This window comes from Strix aluco, chromosome 16, assembly GCF_031877795.1.
Source record: "Strix aluco isolate bStrAlu1 chromosome 16, bStrAlu1.hap1, whole genome shotgun sequence".
Taxonomy (NCBI): Eukaryota; Metazoa; Chordata; class Aves; order Strigiformes; family Strigidae; genus Strix; species Strix aluco.
In genome coordinates, this window is record NC_133946.1 from 13,918,613 (window position 1) to 13,929,440 (window position 10,828).

The 10,828-nt window shown below is 41.0% G+C and overlaps 1 protein-coding gene across 2 annotated transcripts; it reads right to left on the minus strand.

Moving 5' to 3' along the window:
* Positions 1–301: 301 nt before the first annotated feature.
* On the minus strand, positions 302–9,407 carry PSMA1 (proteasome 20S subunit alpha 1). Of its 2 annotated transcripts, none has more exons than XM_074842518.1 (10): positions 9,280–9,407; positions 8,518–8,562; positions 6,208–6,309; positions 5,620–5,723; positions 4,696–4,784; positions 3,928–3,998; positions 2,878–3,007; positions 2,126–2,205; positions 1,149–1,253; positions 302–662 (listed from the first exon to the last, which is right to left on the minus strand). In XM_074842518.1, the coding sequence occupies exons 1-10, from the start codon at positions 9,280–9,282 to the stop codon at positions 606–608; spliced, it is 786 nt and encodes a 261-aa protein (XP_074698619.1). In that variant the 5' UTR covers positions 9,283–9,407; the 3' UTR covers positions 302–605. The 2 variants fall into 2 exon arrangements, with proteins under 2 accessions (XP_074698619.1, XP_074698618.1); XM_074842517.1 differs by lacking the exon at positions 9,280–9,407 and adding an exon at positions 8,749–8,986.
* Between the last annotated feature and the right edge of the window lie 1,421 nt (positions 9,408–10,828).

A 10,828-nucleotide genomic window follows, 5' to 3' on the forward strand; every position in this document is an offset into this window, starting at 1 on the left:
CAGCTGGTTGGCAGCTTCACGCTTCTTCAGCCTGCAATGTTTCTGGTAAACACTCATAACCAGAAATGTCTTTTCAAGTTAAGTTTGAGACAATGACACAAAACATGCTGCATCCTATTTGTTCTGCAAGTATTTTGTAGTTTCGTAGGTATTTTAGTCCTCTCAGTTCAACAGTTTCCAAGAGCACCACATTTACACATAGCAAGTGCGTGCTCACTCTGACAAATGGTCAAATACGTGATGGCACCTTGTTTTTTGAACAGTCGTTTGGTCAGATTAAAAAAGCCAAACCCACAGCAGATTCCAAGAAAGTGATTTATTTCCACTTGTCCTTACAAGTTAAAGACAGTATGCTTTTCATTAAAAAACAGTATCATGTACTATTTAGAAAATGATTACACCTTTCTTGTCAAAGAAAACACACCCAGTTATGACCTCCTGTCTACCTTTTAAGGATAGGTGGGTTGGTTTCTTTCTTTTTTTAAGAGTAATCCTCAGAATGTATCAGCAGAAAACGCATATAGGTGAGGATAAAGTTACCAGCAAATGGATAAACGTTCCTGTAAAATTAGACATACGTTAACACAGAGGAACTCATCCACCAACTAGTGCTCCATCGGCTCCTCTGCCTTTTCTGCAGGTTCATCAGCAGGCGGAGCAGGCTTAAAGAGAAGAAAAGTATTTTAAGAAGGCAGAAGACAACACTTGACAAATCAGCTTTATCATAGTTTGAGCATCACGAGTGGTAAACACAGCTCATGTCAGCAAACAGCTTACAAAGTAGTGTTACCCAAATTAAGCATGGAACAGAACAGAGATGGTAATTAGGAGACTAAGGATGCATCTTGTGACAGGCATGAGAAATGTATGTAACCACTTCTGTTGCAAAAAAGTAAAAACTTGTACTTGATCAAAGATAAGGAAAGAAGATGACATTGGAACAGCCGGGTGCCAATTCAACATAAGTTGATTTAATAAGCATCTTAGTCTCCAGCTAAGATAAGGTTTTCATATAGTAACTTCAAATTTTAAAAATCATGTTCTTAAAACTCTGCTAGAGTAGCAGAGAGCTAAATGACCTACCATGTTTATGTTAACAAAATGCTGTCTTTCAAGAAAGCCTATTTATTTGCATCTAAACCACACACCTTTCTCTGTGGTCTCTCCTCAAGACCTTCTAGGAATGGTGCTACATCATCATCGTCATAGATGGTAAACTCCATGTCTTTGCCAACAATTCCAATGGAAACATTCTGTGAAGCAAAGTTTTGAAAGAGGTGAGAAGCATTTTTCTGCAAATAACTCTGGTTTTACAGCTTTCTCTTGTGAAACAGAGTTCCCTCCTGTGATAAAGAGACTCCTTGTGCTGTTTGTGTCTACTTAAGTTAAAAATGAAATTTGGAGAGATACTCTGTAGATTGTACTAGGAAAGGAGAGGGAAGTGGATTTAGACCCCACAAAAGCTATCAATTTTCAGAATCTTGTAAGTAAAACCACTTTTCATGGGTTTCAATTTCTTTCATTTTTTTGTTTTTTTTAATAACAAACACAATTTTCCAAAATCACTTAATCTTATTTTCCATTTTCATTATTTTAAAAGTTCTGAAAACCAAGGTGGGCTAAGAATAGAAAAAATTAAACATGGAAAAGGGCAGATCAGCCACAAGCAGAAGACCAATTAATTCATATCCTTAAAATTTTCCTGCTCAGTAGTTCAATTCATTGTCAGAAGTTTCTGCATCTTTCTGATGCTGGATACTCAATCAACTGTTTCTGCATTACCTTCCCTCACCTCCCAGATGAATTACTGACTGTGCTTACAATGCAAAGTTGTGATTCTAGTTGCACATAATGTATCTTAAACACTGATCAAAGTTTAAAATAGAATGAAGCAACCAGGGAAACAACCTCTTGTTGAGAGAAAGTATCATTTTTGTTAAGCAACTTAAATCTGAGATAATTAAGGAAACTGTAGATAAACTGGTGACATGAAATGAGCATGATATTAATCTACCAGTACTCAGCTTCCAAACTGCAGTGCCAGCCATACTTTACATGAATTTTGTCACAATAATTTCTATAAGAGTGACAGTAAAATTTCTTGGTAAGAAAACCTAGCGTTTACCTTGGTGGTCAGATCCTGTTCAGCAGGAAGAGTCTCTCTCAGGGCACGCAGTCCATGTTTAACTAGCTCATTTAGATTACCTTAAAATGAAATCAGAAAGACATTTACAAACTATATGGCATTACCTCTGGACACTCATTTCCTCTTCTTCCCATCCCTAATTGACAACAAGACAATCAGCTTGGCTAACCTGACTTCCAGAGCTCCTCTCCTTTCTGGTACTGAACACAGAGTTGGTTATAAAAGTATTCCTTGAGAAACCAGTCCTTCCCTACATTTGAGGTCAAATGCATCTGATTTTGGCACCTGCCTTGCCTCCAGTGCAGTGATAATAATTTTTTTTTCCCCCCCAAGCAGCTACTCAATAGCATCCTCATCACAATTTCACACAAAAATACATTCACCGTTTTAAATGTACCACCTAAATACCTGGCCTGACATACTATCCCTGCTCTGATATGGAAAGAATTGTACTTTCCCTGGGTTAAAACAGGCAGAGGCCTTTTACTTTTTTCTCTGCTCTTTTGAGCACAACTTCTTCTTTTCATTAGATATAATAAGCATCCAGATATTAAGACATGAAAATCTATAATGTTTTCTCTACCATTATGTCTTCATGCAGATTTACACTTACACTAAACTTGGCTCCCAAAATTTACCTTTCTATCTTACTAAATGCAAACCAGCAGCACAGTAGCAGAAAGTAAGCTGTATAATTGATGAATACCATTAGACAGGGTTCCATTACTCACAGTCAGTAAATTCAGCCATGTGTCTCTCCAAGTAAGTTCGCGCTGACTGTGAACGAGCACCAATGGACATTGCTTTGCAGTCAAAATAGTTTGCAGAGGGACAAGTCTGGAAAATATGAGGACCCATATCCTACAAAGCGAGAAAAAAAACCCACAGAATGTAAAACAAATATAAAAATTCATACCAAGTCTGCTGCTGGAACACATGCTATTTTCTAAACCAGTTTTGCTTCATGGTACATTGCAGAGATTATATGTATGCATATAAATACTTTATATTGCTTATATCACTGTTCTTACACAATTCCTTCAAAACTACTGTAAAAAACCAATAATGTAAAAAAAAAATATCTTTCTTTACACTTTGTTTGTTAAAATGCAGGTTTTATGTGGGCAGGATAGCTGGCACCAAAACTGTTTCTCTGTTCCATTAACTGTACCACGCTTATGTATGCTTCCCACTTTGTGTCTTGCAGCAGATATTTTACACACATTCCACCTTATTTGCACAAAAGTAAAAACCTGCTGTAGACTTAACCATGCCATGCAAGATTTCAGGCAAGATGACAATTTCCTTCAACCTTCCTCATGTTAAAAATTTTGAGGGCAGAGATTCTGTGTGTGCTGCATTAAGCAAACTGTTGTTGCTAAACAAGTGAGAGGCCAGTGATGACTTCCACATCCATTTTTCATAAGAAGTATTTAAAATGATAGTTTGTAATGCTTCATAAGCAATAGTAAAAGAATTACTGTCATCATGGGATCAATAATTTGATCCCTTAAAACATAATTTTTGCAGTATCTCGTTTTGCACCTTAAAATAACTAGTTTTTCATTTCTACAAATGTACACTCCAAATGTAGGTAGGATTAGCTATGAACATTTTTAAAAGTTACGTTTTAGGGTAAGACACAGAAAATTATTTCCTTATTCAGAGAATTTTGATGAGTCTGCCTCTTCCATCTTCCCCTCTTAACATCTATTTGTTGTATAAAATTGCATTAAGCACATTTTCTTTTAGATCAATAGCAACTAGCACAGCTTACTTACATCATAACCTGCAATGAGCAGTCCTACACCATACGGTCTTCTGCCATAACGCTGCGTTGGTATCTGGGTTTCTTAAGCAAGCTAAGGAAACAATCTCAAAATAACATGTTAATTACCCAAAACATTTTCCTAAGTCAAGCAGAGATGCACCAAAATCATTATATAGTCTTTGCAAACCTTTCTGCAGGAGCGAAAGATATGTTCAAAAGAAGCAGATCTCATAACTTATTTGGAATACCAACTTCTTTTTCACTGAAAGAAAATTTATCAATTACCTTCCAGGAAAAACCGAGTGCTGCATTCAAGCAAGTAATATAAACAGTTCACCTAATGCTGCACACTTATGTAATTTCTTATCCCTTTGAACTTTTTCTAGGCACCTGACAATGCCTCCGCTGTGTTCCATTCAGAGACAGAAGCTGCCACAGAAAAAAAAATAAAATCTGAGCAAGCAGGTACAATCCAGTAGATGATCATACTTTGAATAGTGCAGTCATCTTTCCTCCCCCACCTCCAGAGGCATGGGGCTGTGTAACAGAACAGTGTCATGTTAAACGTGGCGTAGCACTATACTGCTTCTCTACCAGTTCAGTGCATGTAATAGGATATTCTCTAACAGAGTAGACAACAAGCCATGTGAATAAAGAAATGTCGAATTAACTTTTTCAATTTAATACAACTTTTAAGCTGTGATATATGAAAAACATTTTACGAACAAGTAAAAAGCTATAAAACTGTTACAAGTGTAAAAAAAAAAAAAAAGGATACTGCTTCCAATTAATGACACTAGGCGAGAAACTGGAAGAGGTCTATCAAACACAAATCTAGAATCCAGACACTCCTGACGCATGAAATTGCTAGGAGGAGAGAAGAAAAACAAAGAAAAAAAAAAATCAAACCAGTTCACAGATCAAAGTCACAATGAGTTTGAGTCAATACTTGTCTGCTCAGGTAAGCATTTTTGTTTCAGCGTTGCTTGTTGAGAAAAAGGGTCAAAGGCATTATATAATTTCATTTCATCATGACCTATAATTGTTATTTAGAAAGTTGACCACAGGTTTGGAAGAGTATTATAGTATTTCAGTCATACAAATGCAAAGAAGGTAGAAGTTCACACAGGCAACAAACAGATCATCTGCAAAAAGCCACAGTTAAATGGTAACATTTCTTTGTAACACTACAGCAATTAAAATTTATTTTAGAAATTCTTCCTATGCCTTGTTTGTCCTTTCCTATCAAACTGATGAATGCTCCTCCTTCTGTGTACTTTTACTCATCTGATGAAACTATGTAACCAGCAGGTAAAAGCAAGCCCCTCTGAAGCCAACACATATAGCAGCAAGTGTTTTTAATAACTTTCTTAAATATGTGTACGCAGAAGCAGCTGATAGTGCATCACGTATTTCCCTCTTTCGCAGACTGCTTGGAAACCCCATCACGCCGAGAAAACCAGACAGGACTGTCTTACTAGTAACAAAACCAAAGAGCAAAATTTTGGGCCAAACAAATGAGATTTCTGCCAAATAGTTAAAAATCTGCCAGAATTCCATGCTGAGGTCTTTGGCATAGTACAACAGAGCAGTAAGTCAAGACTAATCCTTAGCTGACCAGAAAAGTTCATTTGCAATAGTCTACAAATGAACTTTCACTCCTTATTGCAGAACTGTGTATGTCAACAGCTGAGATACTCACCACAAGAGTCTTGCATCAGCAGTAAGTCCAGCAATTGAGATACCAATATGGTTGTCAACGTACAGGATTTTTTTCTGATGAGCTGCCAGCTCAGACTGTGCTCTCTACACATAAAAGGAGAAAGCTATGTGGCAGACTGAACAGTTTGCCAAGCACTGTGGAGAAATCTGCTAACATTTATAGCAAGAATTGAATATGATCATGAAACAATAAAAAATTCAATTTATAAACTTGCAACAGAAGACAAGAAAAACCTAATTCCACTTCAGTAGGAAACTGTCAGAATGAAAGAAAGACCAGACACTCACTCAAGCTTTGGGAAAATAAATAGTTTTACTACTTAATAACTAATTAAAAAAAATGGGAGCGCATCTTTTTAAGGGGAAAAAAAAATCTTTCACTCACTTCATTTTGTGAAAATCTGCTTTGCATAGGTACTGAAAATATTTATAGTTCTATACTGGTACTCAAGCAAAAGGAAACTGGGATTGCATTTACATTACATATAAAAGTTGACTGTGCAAAACTAACTTGCCAAACCAAAACTTTTCTACTAACGTTATCCCGAGAACATAGTTTTGAAGTTACCTTGAGAGCAACCAGAACAGCATGTGTTTTCGACTTCAGCCCCACAGTAGCTGAGCCTTGTTTCACAGCTTCCATGGCATATTCTATTTGATGAATTCGGCCCTACAGAATAAAATCAAAGGTAATCACTCTAAAGTTAATCCTCTGTATCAATCTGCAATGGGTTTTGATTTTCATACCTTTGATTTCCCCCACAACAGGTACACTTACTGCATAACAGTTTAAACCTACCACCACCAGACTTCCTCAATTATCTTCTGCAAACACCTCACCATTAACCCACAAAAATCTGGCCATCTCTGAGCCACTTATGACTGCCTACAAAAAAAACAGGAAAACTAAAAAGAAAGGGTGAATAATCTTGATGTTATAAGAATCAAAAGACTTTTGTCACTGTCTTCAGAGGAATCAGTATTTGACTCAATGTAACTGAAAGACAGAACTTCCAGCTGAAGTTGGATGCTTAACTTTTAATCGAGTTTCCTGAAGAAATGAGTCTTAAGCAATTTTTGTGTCTCACCATCCATTCCCTAATAACTTCTGAACAAGTTATTAGTCAACTGCAGTAAAGTCTGAAAGAGGAGTAGAGGTCTCAAAGACAATTAAGTGCCTGCAAGTTCTGCAAAGGCAGCCCGGAGCTTTGCAGGAAAATAAGACAATGCCCTTTTAATGCAACCACCGAGGGCAAAGTAGCTAATTTTCTGCACTGTAGTTGGCCAGCCTACATCAAACAGCCAGCACACTCACTGCTACTGTGCAAGTACTGGAATTATTAACCGCAGCACACAGCTGCATCCTACCAGTTGTGATGGAGTGGAATGTAGTAGCTGTTATAGTGAAATGCACTGGGGATAATCTACAGGAGATCACCTTCTATTAAGTTGTTGGGGTTATTTTTGGTAAAAGGTTTTTGATTTATTTAGAGAAATACAAAGTCCACTAGATGCTTAAAATATGCTAACGTTCCATTTCATCCACGAATTTATAGCAGTACAGAATCACTGTGACTTGTCCAACATGTATTTATCAACTTCCATGAATGACTTGCAAGGCTGTACAAGCGTGAAACCCCTTCTGGCCTTGAACTACATATTTCATTTTCTTTACAACAATATTTGAAAGCATCTCCCAAAAAAATATGATTATTCTTTGCTCCTGGATTAACAATGCTAAGAATTATTATGGTATCATATCACTGTCTCACCTGCAAGAATGTATGGAGGAAAATTGCAGCACAGTAGCAATTTAAAATGTCTTTATAAAAAAGACATCAACACTGTTCAGATTTTCAATGCAATTTATGAAAAAAATAGAAATTAGTGTTGTGGATGACTTCCCAATAGCTACTAAAAGTCTCAAGAGAATGTTAATAGTTTTAAAAGTAATTTTCAAACTAACAGATTAAAAAATTGAAAATTAAAGTTCCTGATATAGAATCTACCAGAGAAACACAATCATTAGAAAGGATGAAACTAGTTCAAAGCCATCTACAGCTATCATAGTATTGACTAAAGAACATTCAAGTATTCAAGTGTCTTCATATAGGATGGAAAGTACAAAACATGCTCCATCACAATGCATGTTGAAAATGTATCTTTTAAAAAATACTACTGCACCATGAAGATTTTGAGGAGTAATACAAACCCACAAACTAATGATATATAAACTTTACGCTAATACAATTTGCTATTTGCATTCAAAATAAATCTTTAGTTTTGCTAAATCTAGAAATTAGTCAATTTTCAAGACTGATTTTCCGTAAGTATCCCTAAACTTAAACCATAAGTTTACAATCCTTCCCAACTGTAAACTAAATAGTTCCTTGCCAGTAGCTAGCTAGTGAATAAAAGACAGAATAACCTAGCAGTAGCCTAACACTGGGGAGATTTAAGCTCAGTTTCATACTTTTTCATACCTTACTTACCAACTTTTTATTATAGGTCTGTAAATTGACCATAGAACCACAGAACGGTTTGGGCTGGAAGGGACCTTTAAAGGTGATCTAATTCTAACCCCCAGCGATGACAGCATCTATTCTGTACCTCATAGGTACATTCAGAAAGCAACTGCCTTATGTACTCTGAGGTAACCAGGCCCATCTAAGCATCATTCAGGTTCACACATCAGAAGCTCAGAGATGTGCCAGTGGCTTTCTAGAAAGCTACAGCCTACAAAACACAAAGGGAGCAGACTGCGGTAAGCTTTAGGCACCTGAACACAACCTATACTGTCGTGATACGACTGCTGCAAGAGGGAAGGAAAACCAAAAAGCAAGTAACAAGCCAGTTAGGAAGCTCATAAAGATTTTACCTGTGGGCTCCAAACTGTGACATCATTGTCATACTGGTTGCGAAACTAGAACGAACAAAATAAAATCTATTAGTGCAACTAATAAGCAGGCAGAAAGAGCACTCCCGAGCGAAGTTCTGGGCGTTTTCTTTACAGGGCCTTTGACGCGAAGTATTTGTTCGCAGGCCCGGAACAGGGGACCGTTCTCCGGCCCAGTCTCCCCGCATGCCGGAGAAAGAGCCCCCCACTTACCGGGCGGCACAAGCCCGAAGCCGGAGCGCAGCGAGCCCGCTGCCGCGCCCCGACACGGCGGGGGACCAGCATTCAGAAGCGCAAGACCCCGGTGTCCGTGCGGGGGAGGGCCGCTGCCTGCCCGCTCCCCGCCGGTACGGCCGCGGGAAGCCCTGCCGGGCCCTGCCCGGTTAAGGACGCCGCTCAGCCCGTTCCGGGGCAGCCATGACCCACCTCTCTGCAGCGTCACGCCGGCCCGGGCCGAAGGGGTCGCGCCCCACCGCCGCCGCTGCGCCCGCCTCCCGCCCTCCCCGGGCACCACGGCCCCGCCGAGGGGAGCGCGGCCGCTCCCTTCCCCGGGCAGTCCCGGGCCCCGGCGGCGAGGCCCAGGCTCAGCCCCGGCCCGCGGCCAGCCCGGCCCCGCATGGCCCGGGAACTGCTTACTCACGGCCGCGTTCCCTCCTTCTCGCCCTCCCGCCTGCCCCCCGCGCTCGCTCCGCAGCCCGGGCACGGGGCGCGGGGGTGCCCCGGCCCGGCCCGGCCGCCCCTCACCATCCTCCTTCCCCCGACAGCGACGCGGGCTCCGGGGCAGCGAGGCGGGACCGCTCCGGCAGCGATCGCTCTGGACTAGAAGCGGCCAAGCAGCACGAGCCGCACCCCGAGTCATCGATCGACCGCGCCCCGCCCCGTCCCTGGAGCGCGCGGTCCCGGGCGGGTCCCGCCCCAGCGGCGCATGCGCAGTCCTCCGGGAGCGCCGGGCGGCCCGAGCGGGCGGCGCCTGCAGCGGCCTCCCGAGCGCCGGCGGGCTCCGGCGGGCCTCGGCGCCGCGGGGAGGGAGCCCGGAGCCGCCGTGCCGGCCTCCCCCGGCACGCGGGGGCGCTGCGGACGCTGCCCTGTTCATGGGCCGCTTTCTGGCGCCGTCCCCCCTCAGTGCACAGAACCGGGCAGCTGCTCTGTGCGGAAGGTCCCGAGGGGCTCCCTTCAGCCTGCCTTGCCTGTGCTGCTTACGGTTCGGCTTCTCTTCCTCAGAACCATGCAGCACGTCTCTTAAGATTCCTGTGTGCAAATTTCATTGCTTGAGGAAAACTTGCATTGTGGAATTTGAAATGAATTTACTTTTCGTACTAAAACTCAATGGTAGCCATCTTACTGGCTTTGAAAAAGCTGTAGCATTTTGAAAACGGCTAAAGATAAAGGCACGTAAAATAGGATTCATGTGCTATTAATTGCCTTTTCTTTGAGAAAATTCCCTCTTTGTTCTTCATGTCCGCAGGATTCAAAGAGCATGGGAACAAACAATTGTTAACAGCCATTGTTACAAGTATGTTTTAGGTTATATGAACCTTAGCTACAGATAGAAGTACGTATGGATAAACTCAATCGCAGTTACTCTTTAAAAAATGATTAAAAAAACCCCCACCGCTGCCAAGTTCATAAAAGCTGCTCCTAAAACAGCTGTGAGGATTTGTTCACTGAATTGTGAGTTTGTTGCACGGATGCACACAAATGCTCAGAAAGGTACTGTAGAACCATTAATACAAGGTTTGTACCGGTTTACCCCTCACTTATTTTTTCCACTCTGAGGCAAAATCTGTAGCTGCCGAGAAAGGGGTATCTCTGTGGACTGCACATGTGTCGCACCGATCTTGTGTAGACAGTGAGCATACGAATGGGACCTCTTGCTTCAGGAGGCCACGAAGTCCAATCCTACCTGTTCTAAAACCACTAGAAGAAGGTTTTAAAGCTGTATTTCAGCCGTTGCCCTTTTATCACAAGCATGCAGTTTATGAAGGGGTGTGCTTCCCAAAACTGCAGTGAAGTTTTCATACAGTGTCCAGGATAACAACGCTTATGAGCTTAAGCAGTTCAGGGTAAAAAAAACAAATGAAGGCAGTTTGGTGAGACTAAAACAACAGCCACAGTTAATCAGATGTAGCAGACTGGAAATCCTCTTATATTTCTGTTTTGGAAAAAAAAACAAACAACGGGTACAGGAAGTCTCTGAAATTATATAAAGCTAAATGAGAACCACTATTATGAATTATGTTAGAAAAATATTACTATGTCTTAATTACAGCTAAGATGTGATTAAATTTCTAAA

What these genes read in the sequence shown, in the direction of transcription:
- PSMA1 (XM_074842517.1), bottom strand. Translation starts at nt 8,820, where the DNA reads ATGCTGGTCCCCCGCCGTGTCGGGGCGCGGCAGCGGGCTCGCTGCGCT. An exon ending in TCACAGTTTGGAGCCCACAG is followed by an intron (nt 6,310 to 8,517) that starts GTAAAATCTTTA and finishes TTTATTCTGTAG; the next exon opens with GGCCGAATTCATCAAATAGA. An exon ending in AGGAGAGACCACAGAGAAAG is followed by an intron (nt 663 to 1,148) that starts GTGTGTGGTTTA and finishes CTTCTCTTTAAG; the next exon opens with CCTGCTCCGCCTGCTGATGA.